At 38.2% G+C, this 27,202-nt stretch overlaps 1 protein-coding gene across 1 annotated transcript in view; it reads left to right on the forward strand.

The window, feature by feature from the left end:
• Window positions 1-27,202, forward strand: part of MMS22L (MMS22 like, DNA repair protein) — a 95,681-nt gene that overhangs the window by 16,441 nt on the left and 52,038 nt on the right. Inside the window, exons 9-14 of the mRNA XM_075414341.1 lie at window positions 1,009-1,122; window positions 2,918-3,097; window positions 8,998-9,060; window positions 14,488-14,607; window positions 14,998-15,224; window positions 17,701-18,210. Of these exons, the coding sequence (XP_075270456.1) occupies window positions 1,009-1,122; window positions 2,918-3,097; window positions 8,998-9,060; window positions 14,488-14,607; window positions 14,998-15,224; window positions 17,701-18,210 (1,214 nt within the window). The remainder of the gene's footprint in view (window positions 1-1,008; window positions 1,123-2,917; window positions 3,098-8,997; window positions 9,061-14,487; window positions 14,608-14,997; window positions 15,225-17,700; window positions 18,211-27,202) is intronic.

Genomic DNA, 27,202 nt, shown 5'->3' on the forward strand with positions numbered 1-27,202 from the left:
ATTGGGTATGAGCTGCTTTGTCTTGGCTCTTTTCTTTCTACATTTCTGTCATTGTTTCCTTGCTGAAGGTAAAATGTGCTGAATTATGCTGTTTAAGCAAAGCTTTCCTCACTATTTTTACCACCTCTGAATACAGCTTGGTGGATTCCGAGGTCCTAACACAGAATAAGTAGAGTTTTGTCTATACTATGGTTATTTCAGATACAGTGCTAGTAGGTCTTAAAAACATTGAAGTGTACAGAGAATTTTTATGTATTTAGCACTTCCTTTTGCTGTTTTGCTGATTTTGTTTCACAATTCAGGGAATGTAAAACTGAAAGATGAATGACAAGAAGACTACTTTGCATTTGAAATACATCAGTCTGAGTGAATTTTGTTAAATATGGAGTAGTAATCAAATAACGTACATGACTTGAAATATGCTGTTTTCTACATATTAAAAGAATGCCTTGCAGTAAATTTACCGAAAAGCAGATTTTGTGAAACGTTGTGGGAACATTAACATCCTCATGCCAACAAAAACATATTCTGCTAGCATTATGCCTAGTCATTAAGGATTTTTCAGTTAAAAATAACAACAATAATAGCTATTAAATCATTTGAAATCTTTTTTCTTATCTTCCCAAGAACATCAAGAACATCTGATCGATCATTTTCTCTTTTCCCTGCTGTCAGACAGTGAATCAGTATTTATTGCAATTCCTTTTCATGTAGGCCTCAGAAAACCATTTTCATTTTGATTAAATAATGTTTGAAAGTGGCTCAGAAGAAATCAAGAAATAGTACAACCTGTAACTTATGTAGAATTAGGAAACATTCTTTTTGTTGTATGAGAGATGTATTTTGAATGTTAATGGAATAAAGCATGTTCCAATATGTAATTGTAGCTATATTGTTTAATTGCAAAAAAACCTCCAGACAACCAAAACCAGAGGAAATACTGGTACATAAAATACAATTTCAAAAATAACACTTCTCTAAATAATTGTATTGCATATTCTCTTCCAGGTGAGACCTTCTGAGGCTCTTACTAGTCACCATTATCCCTGTAACTGCATTAAAGAATTATGGGTTTTACTTGTTCAGCTGCTGGACCACAGAAATAAAGGGTCTCACACAGAGGTAATGGAAGAATGCTGTTACATATGTATGTGTGTTAGATATGCAGTACAGTCACCAAATGTTCCCAGATTGCCATGAATGCACTAGCTCACATATCTGAGGACAGAACTGAACTTCATGTTTGCTTCAGGAGGACTGCGTGCTAACTGTGGTGCTTTAGGCCGCTGTCTTGAGCGTGCATGAAGTCCTGGCTCTAGGTTTGCAGTGTGTTGTTTCGTCATGACCTAGGGCACTGATAAGGAGTGCTCCTTGTGCTAAGGAAAGCAGAGGAACAGACTGTGAAAGTTGTATGGTAGAACAAAAGAAAAGAAACCATCTTTACCCATTTTTCAAAAATTTTATTATTTGTGACTGATGTGGTAGGTCACCTCTAGGTGTTAGGAACATGAGTACAATCAGACCAATGATCCATCTAGCCCATGTTCTTCCTGTCTTTGATACCCATACGTTAACTACCTATATAAGAACAACCTGGCTTTTGTTTTTGATACTTGTAGCTTCTGACTTCTTTAGATGCCCCCCTATACTTTTATTTGAATTATTATCACTATAATCATTACCTGTTCTCCTTCGTTATGCCGATATGACTTTATATGCCTCTTCAGGGTTTTTTTTCTGATATCTTCTACCTTCTGCCTTTTCTAGACTGAAGAGTCTTACTATATTCAGTCATTCTTTTTACAGGTGCCATTCTTTACCTGTCATCATCTGTGTCACCCTTCCCTGAAACTTTTCCATACTACTACATCCTATTTCGAATGGCAGAGTACCAGGATTGCATGCAGTACTCAAAAGTATGGGTTAGGTGGCTCAATTTTATACACTGCATAATAATATTTTCTATTTTGTTCTTCTTTGCTAATATTTTCTAGTGTTTTGGGTTTGATTTCTTGACTGCTGGTTAGAAATGAGCTGATGTTCATTCTCTGAATGAATATTTAGAAGTTTGAAAGTTTTCTGAAATCATCTTCATAAAAAACAAAGCTGCCATCTGCGCAATGAGTACTATTCATTTAGTATAGAATGAAATACTTCGTAGTAGAGTGATTGTACTCATAGCAGTTTACTTGTTAATGACAACAGATGTAAAGATGGACAACACAAATGGAACTTTGTTAGGGTTAAGTGTTTGCACTAGCACTTTGAAGCGTAAGTCAGGATCAGGACCCAGTCAAGGTGGGTGAAATCTAGGTGGAAAGAAGTCCCAGAGAGTTTCTATGTAATTAGGGAAGATGGGCACAGGCTGTAAGAAGTAATGTTGTGGTATAGACAGAGATCTGAGCCAAAGAGAATTAATCAGTTTATCAGTGCCGGAACACACTTGGAACAAAATAGGGAATTTGAACCTCAGTTTGCTGTCTTTCAGACTGATTCTCTGCAATCTACTACTGTCTTCCCCCAGTTAGGCTAATCTGACGCTAAAAGTTTTTTAAAAATCTGTTATGTCTTTATTAGGTAACTGTAATCTCTCTCTTGTGAGTGTTGGTGCACCATCCCATCTCTACGTGGTATTTCCATCAGCTTGTGATTTTGTATCACACCATGTTCTTAATTGTGACTAAAGCCTGTCATTTCGCATTGCTTTCTACTGGCATTGGAGAGAGAACATTCTAAGTAGCTTCAGGTTTTCTCTGGTAATATTGAACACTGGTTTTTGCCATTTTCTTTAAATGGCTGTCACCTTGCTTGTTCTCTGTGAAAGCAAATTAATCAATAGGACAGTATTATAGAGAATGTTGTTAATATAGGCTTTGTTATTCAACACAATCCCAATTTACTTTTGCATTTTCTGCAGTGTTTCTGGAGCTTGGTGAACAAAACTCTAAAGAACATCTTTGAAAGGCCAAGTAATTCTGAAAAGATGTCTGGTTTTGAAACAATTCAGTGTAAGGACCCATTGAGTTTTAGCTGGTGGATTATTACTCATCTGGCATCACTCTACCAGTTTGACCGTAATGGAAATCTAGATGAAAAGGTGGGTATGTGGTTTTTCTAAATACCTACAAGTTGTTATAATTTATTTAGATCTCTAACTTTGCTTGGTTATTTTTGTTGACAGAAAACAATCCATGTTGTAATATAGAAATTTTCACACTCCTTAAAAAAAAGGTCCTATAAGGTTGATGTTGTTAATATGTGCTTTGTACAAGTCGGTAAACATTTTAAGAGCCCCTGACATATTTGCCTTATACACCAGATATTCAATAGATTACTGTATTAAGGAAACTTGAAATATCCCAACTAGTTAGTAGCACATATATTTAATGATGTCGCATGTTTCAAGACTGTCTGCCTGCAGCGTAAATACTTCACCAGGTTTGTGGTTAAGGAATTGAACACATCAGATTGTACGGTATGAACTATAGACATCAAACGTTGACTGTGTAATTGTTAATAGTGGTACGTCTGCTCTGGGTAAATTCCAGTCTGTCAAACTGCATTCCCTTTGCATCACAGCAGTGGCATGATGAGGTGCATAGGTATTTGTGTATACAGCTGAATTTTTGGTGTTGATGTGGTACTAATAACCATTGAACACTAATAACTATTGAATTCAAGCTTCAGTTTAGGAAGTTCTGGCAATAAGTTGTAAGACATTTGCTTTTAGAAGGTCGCCTAAGATTTTCCTACTGGCTGGAGCAGACTAGTCCTCGATTAATTGGGTTCTTGTGTGGGACCCTCATTGTGAGGGACTTGATATTACCATGCATTCTGTACAGGCCCTAGATGAGACCCGCATATGCCATGCCTTCGCCTGTAAGATGTATGTAGGGCCACACTTTGGTACTGATGTATCAAGTTCCTGCATGGACCTCACTGCAGTTTTCTGCAGTTCTGGGGTCATGTAAAACACTGACCCTTCTTTCAGTCTCTCGCTCTGAGTTTCATCCTGCCTAGTTTTAACTTTATAATCATTAACTGGGTGGGAAATGTGGATGAATTGCTTCAGGGAGTGCCTATTTGAGAGGTATGAAAGCTGCTTCTTAATTGACTATAGAGGGAGCTGACTAGAAGCCAAAGAGATAGCTAAAGACCTAGAAATCTAGTTTTTTGTTGTTTTTGTGTGTGACAGTGTCTTCTGTCATCTGTCCTTCTATTCTTTTATCTTGTGCCTCATTGTAGTTTTGTTTTTTTCTGTTTTGTTCTTTTTTTTATATTTAAGATGCATTGCTTATATTCCCTTATTTACCAAGCATCAGCTATATATGGTTTCTTCCACAAATTTGGCTTAATTGCCCTTTCTTATGAAGTGTCTTTTATTATTTGTAATTTAATAGTGTGTGTTAAAACTGAAGGGTTCATACCCTTTTTCTGTTAAAATCTTTACCGTGATTTCCTGTCCTGAATTAGGACGAAAGGTTAACACCTTGAAGCATGTTTGTGAACTGCAGATCTCTAAAGATGGAAGAGTGATCACATCAGTTGATCAGTTTGTTTTGATAACTTAAAATCCCCTCCTTCCTTCATCTTTAGATCTTTGAGTGTATAATCAGAGAAGGAATGAAAAATGTTGAACTTCTGTGAATGCTTCTAATCCGAAGTAAAATTAGACTTTCTAATAAAAGTAATTCTTTATTGATTTTTATATTGCAAATTCTTTGGTTTGTCAAAAAAAGAAAAAAAAAAAGATAGGGAAGGTGTCTTAGCTCAGTGCTTGAATACTTCGTTGAAAAACTCATGACCAGCTCTGGTGACTAGAGGACTTGATGAATATGGTATGCTTATGCTTCTGCTGCTTGTGGGTTGACTGATCCTTCACTATCCCATGGCAGGCTGTTCATTTTCATGTGGTTCAGTCTTTTCTAATCGTACCATAGCAAATTGAACCAACTTCTCACACATTCACAAAGTGTAAAATTGCAGACCGCATCTGATTGTTACACTGCACGTTGTCTCAAGCTTCCTTTGCTTTTGCCCCGTTGCTATGGTGGTGGGGGAGGACTATAGTCCATAGTGTATTTCAGAGGGACATTGAGGAGATAGAATTACTATACTCCCTGCTTATTAGAGGAACTTAGATGGAGAGAAAAGGTTATTCTCAGGTCAAATATGGAAACTAGCGTGAAGCAGACATTTATCCTGGGTTACTTATATTATATACCCTAATCAAAATGCAGTGGTACTGTTTACTTTGATCACCGGGGTTTTTTCCTGTCTCGTACTGATACATACTATGTATTTAGCCTCGTGAGAGATTATTTTTTGCCCCTGGCACTATATTATTTAAATAAGCCAAACAAACGTAGAATGGAATGAAGAATTCCCATTGTTCTTATTTTAAAGTAGGAATCTGGGACGCAGTGACAGGAATTGACTTGACCAAGATTAAATAATATTTTTTTTCCTTAGACCCCACCTGGGAGAAGAGAATTTCCAAGTATCGATTTGTAAATCATGAGACCATCCTGTGCACACTCCTCTTGATCTTTGCAGTAGTCTTCATCTTCAGACTGTTAGCTGTGCTTCACATTTCTCCGAGTGTGTCTGAGTTTGGCCAGGGATCCCTGTTCTCTTAAGTGCAGGGGATGCTTACAAAGAATTTGTCAGTAATAACAGTGCCTTTTCATACACCACAAGAATGTAATCTGTCATAGATAGTTGATGATAACCATTTCTAAACATGTCCCCCCCCTCCAAATTACAGCCTCAAACTTTCTTTGAACTTTATAAGATACAGTAGTCCATGATATAAATTTGTGAAGTCAGTAGAATTACATCAGGGCTCAATGTAGTCCTGTTCTGTTGCTTAAACATCTGATGCGATAGCTTCGTGACACGTGCTTTCTTTTAATTAACTGTGATCAGAGGTGGGAGGGTGATGTGTCATAATGATGGTTATTCATGTGCTCTGTAGCAAAAATTGCCTCTAAGCCTATGTCATCTGTGGAAGATTTTCAATTTTTTAATGTGGTCTGCATGGCCTTGAGGTTATTATGGAAGCTTTTAAGATTCTAAATAGGTTTCAGACTTGCTTCTTTTTATTTTTTCCCTTTAGCTCACATACCATAATTTCAAATATGCAATGATTCATATATATTGAATATATATTTCGTACACATGAAACATTTTTTTTAAAAGTTGAGAATTTTGGCCAGGTTTCTTAGAAACTCTGTTATGAGGGATGTACTGTACACATCTCTTTCCATAACCTCCCTTCAGGTCCCACTTCACTCTTCTGAAAAGCAGGATTTGTACATTTAAAAACCAAATGGGACCTGATGAGAAAATTTGCTACTTCTGAACATTGCAGGGGTCAATTTCAATATACTGTGAGCTAGGGAAATACAGGCAGAATTACTTGGGGCTAAGAATTCTTGCCTTTGAATAGAATAATCTGAAATGACTATGTGGCAAGATATGCAAACATGGACTTCCAGCAGAGAAGCCTAGTATGGCTCTTACAGGTAGCTGTTAGTCCTTGCAGAAGTTTCTTCCTGAGAACCCAGAGGGTCTAAGCTCAAGTTTTTGGTTTTCATAGCACTTTTATGCACTTACATGAAAGTTCTCTAGGTTCTATTGATTTTAGGACTTTCTGAGGGTGGAGGGAGGATGTTGTAAGCCAGTAGGTTTGGAGTAAGAGACATAGATCCTATGTATTCTCTGACAAGGATAGATTGTAAACAATTGCCATGCCATGTTGCCAGTGTAGCAGGGAGTACTGTTGGGATGTAAATTTAGTGGGCTTTGAATGAAACAAGTCTGTTAAAACATGGAGACAATTGAGGCTAAAAAAAACTGCAGCAGGTGGTTGGTGTCATTCTTTCTTCAGTTGGGCTGAACCTGGGTGCACTCTTGTAATCAATTCCAATTGGTGTCAGGAGTTTGCACTAGATTATGCCAGGATCTTTGTAAGGTGATCTGCATATTGCAACTGAGCTGGAACTTTGGCAGCAAACACCTTTTGTATAAATCATGTGTTCTTGGACTATGAGAGTGCTAAAAACATGTTCTGAGCAGGCTCATCCAGACATTCAGAGGTCTCGTAACCATTTAGCATGACTCTCTACCTACTCATCTTTGATAAATCCAGCTTTTGAGTAGTTGATTAGCTTTACTTGGAGTCTGCAGTAGGACCACACCAGTGTGTAGGTATTCATCAAGCTTTAAAATACAGCAGTCAAAAATCTGATGTAAATACTAGCCAGTGCTGTCTGGGAATGCTGATTGTGCACTTCCTGGGTTTTACTCATTATTGAAGTGCTGTCTTTACTCCTTGGCTGCTTGTTGTTGCAGTGGTCTCACCTGACAGGATGATAGCTCTGGTTTCATGATACAAAGGCTTTGGCATCAATAACAGCTTAAGTCTTGTTTTCCATCATAGGCATCACAGAACTCTGCTGTTCTGGCAGAATGATTTCTGTCCTTATTCTATGACCTAGGTCAGGCCCTCCTCCTTTTTTCGTTCTTTGTTTCTCTCCTAAAGCTCTGGGTCAGTTTGCTGATCTGGGTCACACCGTGTCCCACAAACAGAACAACTGAGCAGTGGCGTGCTACGGCTGTGAGGGCAGGAACAGCAGCTGGCAGGATGAGGAGGAAGCAATGGGAACTCCTTAACTGATACTGCTCAAGTTCCTGACTTTTGAAATCACAGCTTTAGTGTCACTTTCTGCAGGTCTGTCCTTTCATTCAAATTTGTTCCGTAAACAGCCTACAGGCTGTGACTTGCCACTACTGGCAATCTTTCAGAATTCTCTTGTGGTGCAAAAATGTAAAGCCACCAAGTAGTCAAATTGTGTTACATGAGTATTGGTGTATCTTTTTAAGGAGTTTGTCTTTAAAATTCTCTCGGTACTGTCTGCAGTTCTGTGTAGAATTGTGGCCCAGTCACAGCATTAAGTAGTATAGTCAGTAGCAGAGGAGGATGGGGGCCGATGGTGTTGCTGCTGGAAAGCAGTTATATTTCAGTTATCGAAGCATAAGATGCTCTTTATTGTAAGCTCTTTGCAGGCATTTAAAGGACAGATACCTGCAGAATAATTTACAAGGTTAACAGTTGTGGTAGTGGAGGGAATGTGTAAGGCAGGACAATGATGAAAGTACTGTGTTCACACATCTGGCTGTCTACACAAGCTATATACATAGCTGAGTGTAAAAGATGATTTTTGGACCTCCTGGAATAGTATGTATTATGGCTTGGTTGCCTTTTATTTTTTTTCCTGGGAAATAGCCTTAGTTGCAAAATCTTCTACCCTTTTCTTTCCCACTTTGCCTAAATATTTTTTTTTCTCTTCCTTCTTAGTATACTTTGCCATGCAACTCTCTTACTTCACTAGCATGGTCTAGTTAATTCAAATGGATAGTCATCTGTCTTCCCAAGCTGAAGAATATGAATAATGGGCCATATTTGACCTACCTGTACTTTTTTCTATCTGTATAGGCCATTACTGTCTGGCCAAAATGATCCTTAATGTTTGGCCTGGGAAAAATTAGTCAGAAGTGGGGGGTTTTTATTGAAAAGCAAAAAAACAAGAAGAGGCAAGATTGTACCTTTTCTTCCTTCTTACCCTTTATATCTTCCTTTTTACAGAACGTTAAAGAAAGAAATTGTAAGACATGCTTACTGCTTGTACTAATCAAAAATACCTGAATGTTTTGCTTCTTTACTAACAGTGAAGGTTGGGATTGCAAATGAGTCACTTAAATCAGTTTACGTATTCTTTATTTTTGGCTCTTTATTTGTTTTGAGGCCTGACTTTTAGGGCAAATATCAATTACATTCATAGAACAATAGCTGTTTTCAGTGATGACTACAATGTGCTGTCATGAAATGAAATATTTGTGGAAGTATCTTGCCTTCTTATTTTCCTGTTATTACATAATGATTCCTGTGAGGAAGACACATGCTATTTCATGCTGGTAATAATTATTTTTCAGAAACAGAAGGAATCGAATTGGAAATTTGTGGAAGAACTCCTTAAAAAATCCACTGATGCTCAAGTAAGTGTATAAAGGAAGAAACAATGAACAAGGAAAGTGTTAGGAATGCTTTCAGGAAAAGACAGTGCGTGAAACAAAGTCCAACTAACAAGCGTATTTTTGGAATTCTAGTGTTTTTATCAGAGGTAAATGAGCATCCTTGATGTAGCTGAACTATGGCAGTATACAGTTACCTCCTTGTTAGCAGTTACACTTGCTTTAAAGTGGTTGTGCTTGATGCTAAATTGTCACATAAAGGAAAAAGATAATTATCCTGGAAGGGTAGGTATATGGCTACTCAGACAAGATGTATTCAGAATAAGAACTGGATGCTTAGAAAATGTAAACCAGATACTGAATGTAAGGATATCAAGTTGGGGAGACATGATGAGGGAGATAGCCAGTTGCATTGAAAATTCAGCTATATCCTCATCACAGCAGGAAGGTGACTTGCCTTGCTGAGCAATTTGTCTTACAGGCTTGAATCAAACTCTTACTGATAAGGTTCTAGTTTCTGAGCACTCATTTCATACCTTATCATTTTTCTTTCTGCAGAACTGTTAATGCAATGCTTCATGGCCCAGAGGTCAGAATTGACCTCCTTTTAAAATACTTTTAAATAGGCTGTTCATTGCGTTTTTAAATATGTTACGCTGCAGCTCTGTAAATTTCTTCTGAGGCTGCATGGTACAAATTGCAAATGCTGTATCAGCAACACCTATAAAAATAATCTCTTTTAATTTGTGTATGCTTAAGACGAGAATAAACATGTTTATTTTTCTGTTTGGTCTCGGATGAAATAAGAATTCTGTGAAGTTCCGCTGTTGAAAGCGGAAGAGAAATCAGTTCTTTCTCCTATTTTTACTGCCTTGCTCATGCAGTAGCAACAGCTGTGGTTGAAGCTGAAGTACAGAACAATAATTGTTACAACTACAGTTTTTACAAAAAGATGTTTTGTAGTTAGGATAGTTGAAACAATAGATAGGGTATTGAAAAGCTGAAAAATCATGCTATGCATAAACTCTAGCATTTGTTTATGTAGTCTTTCAGCTTAAAAGGTTAACTCTTTTTGAATGATTTCACAGTAGGTACCTGAATACACACAGTGCATATACATTAAAACTACAGTGATGACATCATTTATTGGATGCTTGCCATTCTGTGAGAGAAACTGGAGAGATTTAGATAAGAGGCATAAAAACTGAGTAGCTTATTAGCCACCTTCCTGTTTGCATCTTCTGTATGTTGGCAACTTAAGAAACAGTAAACAGTAAGAGGATACTTGTAGTTACATTTTTCTTCAAAATATTCCTCTTTTCTTGTGAATGTTAATTATTTTGAATAAAGTTTACTCTGAAGTTGAATATATGTAAAATATACAGCTTTTTGATGCATCTGTTAAGCAAGTATTAAATTGTGGACAGTTTAGAAAGACAGCTAGGTGGCCAAGTTCAAAAGATTTGAATAATGAGTTAATCATGACACAGTAATACGAGGAAAATATCTGTTTTAATTTCCAAAGGCAACCACTGTTGGAACTAAAACCATAATTTGCCAAGGATATGTTTGCAACTATAACCAACTGTCTAAGGAGCCATCTAGTTTATTTCTTTTTTTAAAAAAATTTGTTCATTATTTTTTCTTGCATTATGGAGTTAGCTGCTTATAGGAAATGCTCTTTGGAGATCCTTAGTCCTTATATATGCATGCATAAGTGCATGTAGGTATTTTTGTTAAAAAATGCATCCTACTTCCTATCCCTGCACACCAGCCTTCTTGACAGCGTCTGGGAAGGAGACTTTCTTTTACCAGTAGACATGTCCATCTCCTCTGTTGATCTGTCAGCTTCATGTAGCAACTCTTACCCTTTATCTTGTCCTTTTGTATCTTTGAAGTATCTGCTGGGTGAGTATTTTTGAGACCAGAAAATGTAGGAATGAGAAGCACAATGAAATACCAAGAAGTCAATGATGAAATGGAAGACGGAGAAGCAGGAAAAAGCAAAAGGGAGAACAGTGCTCTCTGAATGAACAACAGGACAGTATTGATGGTACTGCCCACTAACACTTGGCTTGAGTTTGTTAGTAAGTCCTGCCTGAGACAGTCTTTTCAGCATATACCCTCTTATTGATACTAGAGATGCACAGTAGTGGCTGTGCAAAATATGTTAGAAGAAATGATAGTGCCAAATTGCTCATTTGCAAGAGAGGACAGGAGTTGGTGGTTAGAAACTTCACTTTTAAGTATATGGGAGCTTAAAAACGAATCATGTTTAGTACATAATACATACTATATCCATCAACCTCATAATCCACTTGTGCTTGTTGCTCCCTAACTTCAAAAGCTTGGAGACTATACCTGTTCAGACGGAGAATGAGAATATACAAAGGATGGGGGGGAAATGGAGATGAAATCAAGTATGCATAGTTCTGCATGTTCAAAAGCATCTGAAAATGGTGCAGATCATACATTTGTAATGTAAATTGAGAATATCTGTCCTGCCAGTTACTGGTAATTTCTCTTCATGTGAGCTTCCATTTCTGTGTTGTGAAAAGGTGATTTAGGAAGACATTGTTGCAGACGTGGATCTTCAGGGTAAGGGAGCATCATGAAAATAGAGAAAAGAATGGTCACCTTTGAGGAATCGGGAGAAGCTGGAGTTAGCTTTAACATCTTTAGGACAGTTAAGTATTGGGATGCAAAAATGACCAACCAGTGTTAAACCTGCAGCATTTGGTAGTTTCAGTAAAACCGTAGAGTTTAATGATCCCCCAGCACAGAGAGGGCAGCAGCCAGCCTGAGCTACCTTCATCCAGCATATGCTTGATTTTGGGGCTGATAAAGACTTCCTGAGGAAGGTGTCCCATGTCCAGGTGAAGGTGGCAGAGGGGTGCTGCAATGCCTTGCCTCCAGGTAAGAGCTCTTTCTTTATAAGGTTAAAGTCATCCTGCTACTGAGCAAGGAAAAGATGTGAAGGTGCCGTTCAGGTTAGGGGACCAATGGAGAGGAGATGGGAAGCGAAAATACTCTGTGAGCTGTAAATAAAGACAGGAGCAATAACAGATACCTGGGCAAGTGTGGAGGACTGCTTCCTTGGTTATATCTTTTCAGCTTCAAACAGTTGACAGACGGGTGAGTTTCTCAGCCAGAAAGTGCTCTCTTTTTTGTAATTCTTGATGGATAGATTTGAAGACAATTGCTTGTGTGAAAGATCTCCCATCTGTAGCACAAAAAAGGACCTTTATGGGGAAACTAGTTTCACGAGGTGTTCCCTGCTTTTGTTGCAATTTAGATTTCTGTTACTGGGCTAATGACAAAAGTAGAGCTGGTTTACAATTCTATTTGTAATACAAAATGAAAAATGTTGTACTAAGAATATTAACATAGCTGTATTTGTATACTAGGCAACATCAAACTGACTAAACTTATGGATTGTCAGTATAAGATGAATTTGTGTTTACGAAGTTTTATTGTAAGTGAGAATTAAAAGCTTTTTTGTTTGTAAGAACTAATAGCAGTCTGTCTTATTAGCCTTCTCTCACTTCAGAAAATAAATCCTTTATGTTGTTTCATTTCTACTTCAGTTTTGTTATACCTTCACTATATTTTTGTTTAATTCTACTCTAAAAGAGATACACAAGTATTTGTTGGAGTTCTGGGAAACCAATTTTTTTACTACAGTAGGAGGTCATAAGAGAAAAATGTTGTGTTCAGATAGTACTATCATTTTGATGGTATCTGGTGTTCCTCCCTTCTGCGATAAATTAAAAGCTGACTACCTCAAGAGTTCTGATAATATTTCCAGCAGTGCAAGAGACCATTTTAAGCAAAAGAGCAATGAGAGAATCCATTAATCCCAGGGATATTTGAAGTCTGGAGAACTTTCCTATTAAATTTGAGATAAAGCCTTCAGTGCTATCTTGGGTTTGGAAACCATTCTAAAACTATTGTTGGACAGAAATAATGGTTGAAATTGAAGCTGCTCACAATACCATGTTTATTATTGCATAAATTAAGCTGAAGCAGTCACTGTTTGTTGAATTAGATCCTAAACATAAGCCTATGCACAAATTACAGCTTTGAGACTAAGCATTCCCTTTCTAAAGGGTATGTGGTTTTGGTTTGGGGTTTTTTACATCTTTTCTAACTCGGCAGGTCTCTAGAGAAATACGTATGTTCAGCTGCAGCTGCAGGTTTTTTTGTATCAAGCCTCTTGCTTTTATTCATTAAAAAGAAAAAGCAGCTGTTGAGTGTAGCTGCACTTCTGTCCCTTGTTTTTTTTTTGTATAAGATTGTTATTTTGGGAAGACTACTGGTTTAATAGTTACAGTTCTGTCATGTATACAAAAGAATATTTGAGGATCACCTTTCATTTGTAGGCTTTTTTATTATATTTGAACTATTCTGTACATCTTCTAATGATCTATCCTGAAGAGTTTCTTTTCTATTTCAGTGGTTTTTGTGTGTTATATGCAATGTCTTGAATATATAGTTTTCTATGACAACTGAAAATGCCTTTTTAATTTTCAAGTTGTTTTAGAAATATACCACTTTAGAAGCCATATGCCCCACATTAATAGTTTATGAGAAGAGAAGGCAGACAAGATCAAAAGTTATTGTAGATGATTGGTGTAATTGTTTACAGTGTTCTGATAAAGTATAGCAACTAATGCTTTCCACATGAACGTATAGCCAGGTAGAGATAAGTTAATGAGTGTTAACTCCTTTGTGTAGCATTGAAAACAGGAAAAAAAGCAGCTCTGAAACACGATAAGCCACAAGAAGTAGCACTGTGTGTAAGAGCAGAAGCCTGCTCTTCCAGTAACCAGTACTTAATGAAGATTATTTTAAAACCAATGACAAACAACAAACATCCCCCCAGATGATCTCACACACCACCCCCCCCCCCCCCCCCAAAAAAAAAATAAAGAGGTTTGAGAAGGAATGTGATTCAGAAAGAAAGATTCTCCATTTTTAAATATGAAAGAGAAAGCTGAGCTCTAGGATAGTTGCACCTTCCCTCTGTATCGGTGGGGAATGAGCTTTCCTTTGGACTTACACGACAGATGGGCTTAAGCGTTCAGCTGACTCATGCATTCAGTATCACTAATGCCCCATTTACTGTTCTGTGAGATTCTGTACCATGCAGTTATGTTTCAAGTTAGGCTCACAATATTCGGTTGGCTGTTGTCTTAATGTGTCTACAACTCTGTGGATGCTTGCAGTGGTGCATGATGAACTATTCTGTTGGCTGGATTGCAGGATGCAATTGATAGCTTTTATCTTCTAGTTCATTGCTCCTGTTAGCAGATGCATTTACTCAACATTATATAATTGAAAAGAATTTTTATATTAGGAAATTATTCCTAATAGTCTGGTAGTATTGCGTTTACGCTTAGGTACGGTGATGCTTCCCTCTTACAATAAACTTTTTATTGTCTTTTCAAGACTGGCATGTTAGAGGAACACTTACGAATGCATCTGCAGTGCTGTTTGACTTTGTGTAGTCTCTGGGGCTTGAACCTATCCATTGTCACCATACTCTGGGATTATTACAGCAAGAACCTGGTAAGTAGATGAATACATAAAAATGTAGAATTGCATATGGACGATCCCTGATTTTTAGCAATTAATTCTTATACTTCTGTAAAACTGACTACTCAATGCCAGTATTCCTAAATTTGCTATATTGTTGAAGCAATCACGATTAAATATGTGTTATGGTTCATTATATTACATCACAATAGAATGAATTATAATAACTTTTTACTCTTATTTTTTATCAGGACTACTGATTTTAAGATCTTGTAAAAACACTTTGTGCATACTTACAATACATTTTTGAGTTTTGGTAGGAACACGTCAAATTGTTTGTGTGAAAGATTGCATCTTATTGCCTTTGGAATATGAACATTTATTATTACTTATCATCTTTTCCGGTTTCATTTCTTCTTTTAGAACAGTTGCTTTACTGTTCCTTGGCTCGGTCTGAAGGGTCTGGCAAACGTTAGTAAAACTTCTTTGTCAATGCTTGAGTTGGTGAAAAGTTGCTGTTGTGAACAACAGATCCCCACCCTGTACAAGTCCAGCAACAGTTACTTCATTTATCTCAGCATTTTGGCACGGATGATGAAAGAAGAGACAGAGAACAGTGGTGTGCATCCTTGGAAACAAATTAAAGGACGGTATGGCTGCTATTTAGTTTCTCACATTGTAAAAGATCTAGTCAGTCAGACTGTGTGGCCCCTCCAGCCACGTACCAAAGCAAGGGGGCTGTACTGTGCTCATGAGACAATAAAGGGGATGAGGGATCCACGGTGATTCATAATTTGAAGAAGGCAGTTGTTCCCTGAAGTTTCTGTTGCCAGCTGAGTCTATGACGGGGTCCAAGAATCATCTTGGCATCCATAGCCTGTGATTTACTTCATTCCACAGGCCAGGAATTTGGTACACTGGCAACCTATGTAGTGGTACAACCCTATTGCCAGACAGGTAATGTAATTAAAGCACAGAAATTCTGTTTGAGCTGCATGTAAGCCATGTGTTGTCCAAGAATATACAGACTGGCTCTTCCTAGGCCTGCAGTTTTTCCTTTTTCTTTTTCATGGTTTCCAAAATTTATCACAATTTTTTTTGTATGAGGGTTTTAATTTATCTTTTAACTTTTAAACAACTAAGAGGTATGGTCAGTCATGATATTAAAAAATAAAAAATATATATAGTCAAATCAAAATCCTGATGTTTTATTTACTTACTGTAATAAAAGTTTAAGGTAAAAATTCAGTATTGACATTGTACTGATCATTAAAGGTGCTAACTTTTAAAATTTTTTTTCATGGGATATAAAAGACTTAGAATTAATTTTGGTTTGGGTTTTGTGTTTTGATTTTTTTCAAAAAGATTTTATTATTAACAAAAATTAACATTTTATTAAGTATTAATAAATCTGTTTGTATGCAAATAATAAATGTATTAAAAAAGCACATGTGTATGCACACCTTACAAAGCTATGTGGTATGTTTCTTCCAAGAAAGAAGGGCTATCTTGGCTATCAGAAAGGGAAGATATCTTTAATGTCTATATACACTTTGCAAGTCGGTGAAATCTGAGCTGAAAAATTACTACAACTACATAAAACCAAATATGTCGATGGATGCTGAATCAGTGTCTTGCTTTAGTTGGTAATCTTAATTAGCCTGCTCTGTTTTTACTGAAAACAAATTATACTTAGATTTTTGTGGTATTATAGCTTGTTACTTTCCCTAATTTAAGAGGGGGAATAATAATATACAGCACAGGCTATGTCAGTCTGCTCAACCAGTATTCATCATTTCTACCTTGAATAAATCAATTACACAAGTAGCAAAATTTAACAGCCTACAGCTATGATTTTGGGATGAACTCTGTTTTCAGCAGCTAACCACGCATTAATTGATGCATGAAGAACGTAAATGCCTGTCAGTAGTAATTTACTACTAAACAACATTAATTGGATTTGCTGTAATTTTTGGTGGCTCGATTTGATAACCTCAGCACCATTTCCAAGTATTTTTCCAGGTGACAGGAGAACAGCATTTATGGATGTTTAACTAACATGTGTGGTACTTACTTTAAAGTAAAGGTGAGGGATATAACCGAGGTTTTAAACACACAAATCAAAAAGTTAAGCAAGCCATTTTCATCTTAATCGTCTCCCGTAGGAACGGTGACATTTATTTAAAAGTCCAGATTTAAGCAAAGGTCCCGGAAAAGACACCTACATAAAATCTTTCTGCTGTCAACCACTGGAAAGTTGCAAAGTAGCAGTGCTTCTCACTGTCAGCTATGTACGACTTAAGCACTGTCATAAAGCAATACAGCTTCAAATTTCGTAACATCTTCCTGCTGGAGAGAGGTTTCTTTCTCAACTGCCTCAGTTTCCCTGTTTTCTCCCAAACATGTAGTCCACAGTCCATCGAGCAGGCGTGCCATACAGCTCGGCACAGACTTTGGCAAAGCACTGTGGAGAAAAGGAGCTTGCCATCGGAAATATTCCTCTCCTATTTACTGCAGTGATGGTTACATACGTGAGCCTTTGATCACAGCAGCTATGGGTGTGAAACATAAGAACAGAAATCGGTAACTGAAGGAAAGAGGGCCCCTGGTCATTTTTTGGAATTTTCTTTGTGCCACCTGGAAATAATGGAGTTTTAGTAAAGATGATGTACAGGATTAATTCGCTGTTGCTGGGAGATGCTACTTAACAACAAATTATTTCCTTCCTAGCAGCCCTCATGGGCTAAGTTTGATTGATGTGAAGGTGTGGTATGGAGGACACCCGTCACAGACCAAGTAGAGAGAGTCTGGGCATAATACTGTGCTCAACTTTGTGCTAGAGGCTGGATAAGGGAGAAGCATTGGGCTGTACCTGGGGCTGAAAACTCTTAATGTTGTCCCAACATGTGCAAGGTACTGTATTAGGATCGGAAAATGAAATGGCGTGTTTGTTCCAATAGCCAAAACAGTAGAAGGGGGGAGGGAAAAGAGGATGTTTAAAATTATAGAGTTATTGGAAGAGGATAACTGTAAACTAAAAGAATGAAACTACAATTTTAGTGCATGAAGCAGATAGAAAATTGCATACTTTAAGAAACTTTCTCTTTCCTGTTTTTTTGTTTGTAGAATTTATTCCAAGTTCCATCGGAGAAGAATGCAGGAGCTGACAGAAGTAGGGCTGCAGAACTTTTTTAATCTGTTCCTCATGCTAGCAATTGTTGCAGAGACAGAAGATATAGTGAGTCGAGTGTTGGATCTTTTGGATTTCCTGACTCCATCCTCCATCACCGTGTCTCGGAGAGCTCTCATCTGGAGAGGTCATTTTGCTTTCGTTTTGATTTATGTTGAGAAGAACATGGACATTAGTGTCCTAGCTGAGAAACTCTCAAATGCTTTCCGTGAGAAGGCGAAGGAGTTTTTAGTAAACAAAAATGACTACACGCAGAAACAGAATCTCTGGACTTTACTTTCAACCTACATTGACGGTGTCCAAGAAGTGTTTGAGACCAGCTGCTACTTGAGCCTTTCTGAGGAAAAGTTAATAAATGATGGCTTTACTATGCTGCTGCCTGCTTGTCGAGGAGCTGAACTGAGCATGGTCCTAAATTTTCTTCAGGTTGTTCTAGCCAGACTTCGGTAAGTTATTTAGTTAAATTGTGGATATAGACTGGCATGTCGGTTTTGTGTTTAGGGTTAAACTGTAGTTCATATTAATTTCATACTGAAATAGAGTAAAAAGAAAGAGAAATCTCTGGACCACTGTGAATGATATGTTAAATTTCAAAATCCACCAATACCTTACTGCATTTAGAATCTTAGAAATATTTCATTACTGTTTCAAGACATTAGGTTTGACATCCCTGATATTTTGTTATGAATTAATGGCTTTGTAGAAAGTCATCTAGTTGCTACTATTTCAGGCAATACTACCTTTCTTTTGGCACAGGAAGTTTTAAAATCATTATCTGTACTAAATTACTTAGGGGGTTTTGGTGTGTGATTTTTTTTTTCCTTTGTTTTTTTGCTGTCTCTTTTCTATTTTTCAGGCTCTTCGTTGTGTTTTTTTCTCTTTCACCAAGGTTACGATCAAATACAACAGTTGTGGAGATTTAAATACTTGTCTGAGGTTTGGTAGGAAAGAAGGAAATCATATTTTACCACTTGCAAGCAGTTTTGCTTTGATGTACTAGTTCAGTTTTCAACATCCACAGTGCCCTTCAATAAGCATACTTTTGTCTACTGATGCCTTTGAGAAGTAGTCCTCTAGTTTGAAGCCCAAACTGTTTGTTTTTTTTTTTTTGTGAGGTATTAAGAGGCATCTATTCATCTGCCATTACTTCAAATGTGCAAGACTGAAATACGTGGAAAGAGCTGTGGAGGAATGCATAATACGAATAGTGAGGGCCTTATGCAAGATCTCTCTTTAACTAGGTTCTTTGTTATTGTCTAGTAGTTTGACTGCAGCTGTCAATAGCTTATACATCCAAAGACAACTGTTTTTCAGGCAGTCTTTTGAAAAAAGATGAAGCATGAAACTAAGTTTAGTTGATTTATTATTTATTACTTCAGTTCAACGGAATGTATTTACTGGAATAAATTGGAGATTTCAAAAATACTTTGACATTTTCTCCATTAGCTAATACACAGCATATGTTGTGGTATTTTTAAAGATGAAATAGAGAAAAATTTGAGACTGGTGCAGAAGTTGCCTATTTCATAACTTGGTATGTTTCAAAGCTTTCCAGAACTGGGGTTATGTGGTCCTCTTGTAACACAGAGAGGAGGGCATAGAAGTTCATTACAGATTTCTCAGGTAATCACAGACAATATTCATACCTTTTCTTCCAAAGAGCACATCTGCTGAAATATTTGGAATTACCAACATGCTCAAACACTGGTTGCTATGAGAGGGATTATTAGAGCCTTATTTTTAACTGTTCTTTATTTCAGCTTCTGTATTTATACATTTGGCTACTGTTACCTGCCTATTTATCCCATCAATAGAGTGGCTTAATTCCTGCATGTTTATAAAATGCTTTGATCTTCAGGCTGTATGGAACAGGAAAATGTTACAGGTCCCCTCTCCCACTTTGACAGACTCACTGAAAACAGTCCTCTGTTGCCATACAAGTACAACACTAAACCCAGTATCTTTGCTGAGAAGATTTAGCTGACTTTGTGCCAGCCAGATGTTAAGCTATTATTGGCTTAACTGGACTGATTAGGCCTGGTCTGTCTGCAAACTTGGAAGAGGATGAAATGGTTCAGTGCCATTCTCTTTCCTGTTTTTAAAATCTAGGCAGATGTAAGATAGGAGGCCTTTCATAAATGTAATTTTTCTGCACTCTAATAATTTTATAACTGTATGACAAGGATTTTACAGGTAGAAAGTGAGATCACTGATTAAAGAGAGAAGCGGCTCCCTCTAGGCTGTTAGGAAATAATAACTTCATGTGCCACTTTCTGCTAACCCCAGATGATGGCTCACAGGAGCATTCTTTATTGCTGATTAAGTAGCATTATGAAAATACTGACTTGGTTACGTTAACTAAATACCTTGGTATTTAAAGCTTAAAATGTCAAATAGTTTTAGCATTCCCCTTTAACATATCCTAGATTGCTGGAACCGTATTCCAGGTTTCCCAGTTGCTTTTATTTGAGGATACTGTAAAAATGGCACTCTCTCATTTGCAGAGTGAGGTGTAGCCAAAAGCTCTTCTTTAATTATAGCTATTCATGCTGCTATGGTTAAGGGTCTGTCAGCATTTCCATTATAAACCTTTATTTTCAAGGGTTTGTAACATAACAGTGAAAACTTGCTCTGGGCTAAAACTTGGCATACAAGGTTTTAAAAATGCACTTGTTTTCTTCCTTTCTTTTTTTCTTAAAAGGCATCTGAAAAGAGACCCTCACCTTCACCATTTTTACACTACTGTGTTTTAAAATAACTCTTTCCAGGGTTTTCTTGTATTTTTCTTGTCTGCTAGAAAAGTATTGGTAGCTTTTGATTGTTGTATTTACCTATGCTTAGACTGTTTTAAATAAGCTTTTTTTAAACCACTGGAGTTTTTTACTGTTATAATTGTGATTTTTTTTTTTTTTGGTGTCCATATATTTAAATAGAGCTATGACTTGGCAGGAGAACCTGTTTTTATTAGTTTTTGATCTGTGGTGAGTGGATAATTGGAAACAAGATGCTACTTGCTGGCACTTCCAAGTATTTGATCTTCGTAGTGAGATTCAGTATGAAGTGTAAGATTGTATTTTAATAAAGTCTCCTTTTTAAAAACATATGAAAAATAAACAGTAAACAACCAAGAAACTCCACAAAATAAAAACACAAAGTGCTTCCTTCTTATGTTTACTTGGGGCATTCAGTTTCTAGCTCAGACATAAGTTTTTCCTTTATTTTTTGCTTCTGTTTTTAAGTAGTGTTTTAGAATCCTGCCTTTTTTTTTTTTTGTTCTGTAATGAAAGGTAAATGCAGGATGCCTGTCCATGTGTGCTTTGATTTGTTCCAAACCTGTAGTGCAACTCATCATCTGAGTGCTTCATGACACAAAAAGAGACCATAGGTTAGTAAAAATACAGGTATTTAATGGATTTGTCAGAACTCACTGTAAAAATGGACACAGAGAAATCTGCTGAGTGCCTGGAAACAGTAGGTTCTAGTGTTGCAATGTTATTCTTAAAAGAAGTGCTTGAAACATGTTAAATTGTCTTTTATTGTCATCAGGTATTGCTCTGACATAAGCTTTCCCTTATTATCCTCAGCCTGGCATTTGAGTTTTGTGGTGTATTAGCACTGAGCTACAGGGTTATAAAATGCAAGTGCATGCTCAGCTATAAAATCACTGCTGTACTCCAAACATCTTTGCCTAGTTTCAGGGAGACTTGCTACTGATTCCCGTATGAGAAATGAGAAGTACCACAATCCTAATAACATAATAAATGATAATTTTATATTTAAAACAATTATTGCGTATTTATGTCCATTTGTACTTTCTGCCAGTGTTGACAGGCATGAAAAGTTATTGAAAATTTCAGTGTGTAAATTTACTGAACTCTACAGGAATATTAATCAGGTAAACCTGTCTCTAATTAAAAGTTACCTTAATAATTGGACCATGGATAACAGCAGAACTGGATGTTTCTATCTGTTAGACTGTGCCTAGCCTTGAGGTTGTGAGAGAAATCACGACTGGAATGGATTATCCAGTATATCTTTGCTATGGAAATGTATAGCCATTTGTAATTTTTTTTTTTGCGTTATATTTGCCATCAAAACAGCCTGTGGGAAGCTTTCTGAGACCAACGGAAGCCTCTCTCCGGCTCTTTACTGTGTAAGTCAGCAGATAAGCTCATGAGCAGAATAGAAAGGTCCTCCCCCTCCCTCCTTCTCTTCTTCCCCCTCAGGGTTTTAGTGTTAGTCTTTGCAAAATGTGTTTTCTGATGTTGAACTTCTGAAAACTGTATCCAGAAGAGTTTGGAAGAGCATGAGTCTTCTCTTACCCATCCCATCCCATGACTATATTTAGAGCTACTGGCTGTGACGTCCTGGTAAGCACAGAGGGCAACTCTGGGACTAAACCACTGAACTGAGTCAGAAGATCTTAGCTTGGCTCTAAGATCTCCCAGGCTTAATGAACGACCATTAGAAAGTCATTAAAAGTTGCTATGAACTTTGTTTACCTATGTGGAAGAAGTAGTACGTCCTTCCTTTTTGACTTTGCAACATAGATCTTATGCTTGGGGAGCAAGCGTGCTTTGCTGTGCTAACTGAACCTATGGTTAAAGTATTTTTAGGGATTTTTTTCAAAGTTCAGTTATTTCATTAATAAAACTGAGGTTTGAATGAGTGTGAAGAAAATCTAGTCTCTAAATGCTTTAGAGTATGGGAGGCAAGCACTGCTGTGGAATACAGCAGAATTTTGAGAGCTTTGCTGTGTCTAAATCCTTAAAAGAAATGCTACCATCTTCTGTGTGAGTACCAAATGTGTTCTTAGCTACAGCTGTTGCCTTAAGGTGTGGCTCTGGTAATTAAAACTGAATTTCTTTTCTCTTCCTCCTACTTTATGTGGGATTTGAGATTTTTTTTTTTTTCTCCCAGGAATTGTTTTTGGTCTAAAATAATGTTTTTATACCTTTGTCCCTTTTATTCTGATCTTCAAAGATGACTGCCTACGACCGACGTGTTCTGACTGTGTCTCCTCTGCTCTGAGAGTATTACTATTCAAAGGAGTGGAATGAGGTACAGTGTGCACTGGAGCTGTGTACCTAATACTTTGCTTATAGAAAGTTCCTGTGTACGTCTAGCATTGGTCCAGGTTTGCAAAAATATTCACTTCCACTTCTTACTGTCTCTTTTCTCGATGCAGTAGGTGCCCATGTGACAGCTGAATAATTGATTAAAATCAATTTCATATTGGTGTTTAAGATGTAATGGAGACCATCTGCCTTAAAAGGAGGGCAACAGAGCTGGTGAAAAGGCTGGAAGGGATGTGCTACAGGGAGTGGCTGAGGACTTTGGATTTGGCTGGTTTGGAGAAGAGGAGGCTGAGGGGCGACCTCCTGGCTCTCTGCAGCTGCCTAAGGACAGGAATTGGAGAGGGAAGTGCTGAGCTCTTCTCCCTGGTATCCCATGATAGGACGCATGGGAATGGTTCAAAGCTGCACCGGGGAGATTTAGACTGGACATCAGGAAGGATTTCTTTGCTGAGAGGGTGGCCAAACGCTGGAACAGGCTTCTGAGAGAGGCGGTCGATGCCCCAAGCCTGTCAGTGTTTCAGAGGCATTTGGACAATGCCCTAAACAACATGCTCTAACTTTTGGTCAGCCCTGAAGTGGTCAGGCAGTTGGACTAGATGATCGCTGTAGGCCCATTCCAACTGAAATATTCTATTCTAGAATCACTTTAAGAACAAAATGAAACAACAAAAGCTGTCAAAGGACATTCTGATTGTTGATGCCCAAACAGGGCCGGTCTTGGGAGACACCTGAAGCTAAAGAAACTCAAGTCTAGTACCGAGACATCAATCATGAAGATGCACAGCTCTGTTCCCCGTGCTACAAACTGAAATGCTTTTCTGTGTTTCATCCATTTTTATCTACCAAAAATTAATCCACATAAGCTTTTGGTGGCCTACCTGACAGCAGTACAAGACTTACTGTTGTGCAAGAGTAAATCCACTGAAAAAAAGAGAGTAAAATCATATCCAGGTGTACTGAGAACCTGCTGCTTGGGACCCTGCAGTTGTTTAGAGAAATGTGTGCTCCCTGAAGGACATAAAGCTCAGATATGTTTTCTGATGGAAGTGTCTCGCCTTTGAAACTGTTTTCCTCAAATTAACTTTCCTCTGTTTTCTTCCTTTTATTCTTCACATGAGGTGTGAGAATGGCTTTTTGTATGGAATACTTTTTTTGTTGTGGACGTTAAACAAAGAAATGCTTTTGCCAATAAAACCATTATATGGAAGTAGCCTTCTAATCTCTTAATTTTGATTGTTTCTTCGTTACCTTACAAGATATATATTTCTACTCTCTTTAGGATGTCTCTTGTCAGATTTAAGGCTTATTTAAAATGAAAAGAAAGCTGAAGCAATTTTCTTTATTCCATTTCAGTCTCCTAAGGCCTATTTCCCCCTGGTGAGCTCATAGCAACAGGGGGGTTTAAGGGAATTCAGCTTTCTGCAAATTAATGTCTCACATCATGAAAATTCAGGAGTTTTTTTTTCTATATCTTGAAAAAGTAATACAGTGAGTGCGAGTATTATTTCTTGCCAGCGGGTGGAAGATGAATGATTTTGTCACAGTTTTACTGCTTGATGAGCAGTGTCCTGAGGGTCAGGCTTAAGTCTGTGTCACTATGCTGCTCATTACTCTTGAGCTAAATAAGGGCTGATTGGATCTAAATTGCCTAGCACATGGGCCGCAGATGAGCTCAGTGAGTAGGGGATGACCTGCTATTCAGACTGGGAGTAACCCCGGTGTGCAAATGCTGCATTAGAACACCGTGGGAGAATGAGAGGCTACCAACCGCTGCCAGCAAAAGAAATCGAAATGTAAAAACTCTTTGATGCTGCAGTGTTAGAATTTGAAATGTAGGAAGTGACAGGTTGATGGTACTTATCAGCTTTGGCTGGATTAGAGAACAGTGTCATCTCGCTTGTATAATGACAGAAGAATGGAGCCGGCTCCCAACTACTTGGCGGTGCCGAGCTGCTGCTGTCAGCGCCGATGGTGCCTCCTGCCGACAGCCCGCGCGGGAGGACGGAGAGCGTGGGTGGACAGCCCGCTCGGCAAGGCGTGCTCGGGCTCTCCAGCATACCCAAGCGCACTCCGTGCCTCTGCCCATCCATTCCCACATGTTTCTGGTCTCTGCTCTTAGCAGAGAATCACGAACCTGGCTGATGAAATGGTGAGCGTACATTTTGGGACAAGAGCGAGTCGCTGTCATCTTCGAGAACGGCCAGACAAGTCATCTGCGTGCGCTGGGCTATGCGTGTGTTTTCTCTTCTGCGCACAAAATAGTTCACTGTGTTCTTGTTTCTCTCCACTGCTAGCCCCTGTGAAAGGAGGTGATCTTTGGAGAGGAGAATTAGTTTGTGCCTGTGTGTTTTAGAGAAAGTTGACCTTTAAAGAGGATAAAAAAGGCTGAATGAACTCGAAAGAGAATCCTTACCCTAACTGAACACGTGAATATACTTGTCTTAATGGAGGAAAAAGAAAAGAAGCAAAGCACCTGCCAGCTGTTGCACACAACATGGATTGTAGTACTTTGTGCTGTTCTGACAGATTCAGTGGGTCAGTAGAACAAGCTTTTGGGTTTTGTTCTCCCCATCTCCATCACTGGTGCTTTGGAAATAGCTACAATGATGATAATTAGCCACTTGCTGCTTTTTTTTTTTTCCAAAAAAAACCAGATCAGCAGCAAAAGGAAACACAGTGAAGGCCTAGTATTGAAATTAGGAAGGAGAAATACTGGTACAACATACGCAATGCTTAGTGTGGCAGCCATACTGTGAAGGTGTTAGGGGGGTGGTAGGTACCATGAGGGGAGAGAAACAAAGGGGGATGTCCACCTCCAGGGTTGGTTGAAGTGAGGTGGCTGCTGTAGCTGTTACCCCATCTGTCCATCCTGCCCTTGCTTATAAGCTTTGCTTCTCTGCAGGGATGGCTGCAGGATAGATTGTTTTGCCCCTCTTGCACAGTTTCTGCCTAGCGTAGTGAGGGAAACCAAATTATGAATGGTAGTTCAAGTGGATTCCCTTGTATCTTAAAAAGGGAATGGAGGGGGTGGGTGTGGTGCTTGTGTTTTCACCTCTGTTCCCATGGATCATAGAATCATAGGTTGGAAAAGACCTCTGAGGTCATCAAGTCCAACTGACTTGATGGAGAGAGTCACAGAAGTGAATGATGACAGTAGGAAGTTTGTAGAAGTTTGACAGAACTGGATTTAGGTAGGAATGGTCGAAGGGAGAGATGCTATAAGTTATCCAGTGCCTAACAGGACTTTGCAAAGAAAACAGGTTGTCTGTTGTTCTCCATGCCAGTGAAGAAGGAATCGTCTGAATTTGGGACAGAAGTTTAGTGTGGTTATTTAGAATAGGCTGCAAATGTCAACATTTTGGCAGACTGCAAGAGTGTTGTGGAATTGAATTTTTTTTTTTTTTTTTTTTTTACTTTTTAGACAGTGCATTAGACAAACATTTGCCAGAGGGGTAGTCTTTGTGAGCTTACCAGACTGCGGAGATGAACTCCCTAAATGACACTCAAGATGCTGCCCAGCCCTTCACTTCTGTTTCTGTGATTTGATATTAAGGAGCGCTTGATGCGGCCAATAGCTGATTTGTAAGGATGCTTCCTAAACAATATTCTGTGTTTGTCCTTACAGAATAAAAACTCGGTGAAATCAGAAGGTAAAGAAACCGGACCTGAAACTGTAATCTGCCATAAAGTTTAACTTTGGAAATTGGTCCTTCATTTTGATTTATAGTGTCCACACTCTCTTTATTTTGTTCTTTCTATTAGCGGGGAAAAAAGTTGAACATATTTAGTACGACTTAGTCCTACTAGTTCTTGGAATTTCTGAGGCGAGAGTGTGAGGGTGGCTCCTACTCCCGTGTGCAGCACGCTGGCTCTGCTGAAGAGGGTGCTGGGTTTTCAGTGGTTTTGTGTTGAAGTCTTGAAATCTCTCTAGAAAACTACTTTGAAAATGCTTTTTTAGACACTTTCTAAAGAAAGCGACTTGATAGAGGGCATGTACATGTGCGTTGTCATGTTTTATTTGGCTTGGAGCAAGTCCAAGTGCATCAATTGCCAATGCCTAAATACTCCAGCTTTCTTTCCAGTGGCACTAAACCAGGGACAGTGCAAATGTGCTTAATGTGAAATGAGACCAAAATAGTATGCCACCCTAACCTGCCTAAAAATGAAGTGGAAAGAGTAGAGCATATTCTGCAACGTGTCCATCGAGCTTCATCTCATGTTCTTGGGGGGCCCCTTCCTGGTGGTGTTACTGGGAGGAGCAAGTAGAGAAAGGTAAAAGCAGTTTGTGGTTTTACGTAGTTCTCCAGCAAGCTGAAGGTGCTGTCTTTTCTCTCTTCTTTTTCACAACCAGAAGACCCTG

Source organism: Opisthocomus hoazin, chromosome 2 (assembly GCF_030867145.1).
Source record: "Opisthocomus hoazin isolate bOpiHoa1 chromosome 2, bOpiHoa1.hap1, whole genome shotgun sequence".
Lineage (NCBI taxonomy): Eukaryota > Metazoa > Chordata > Aves > Opisthocomiformes > Opisthocomidae > Opisthocomus > Opisthocomus hoazin.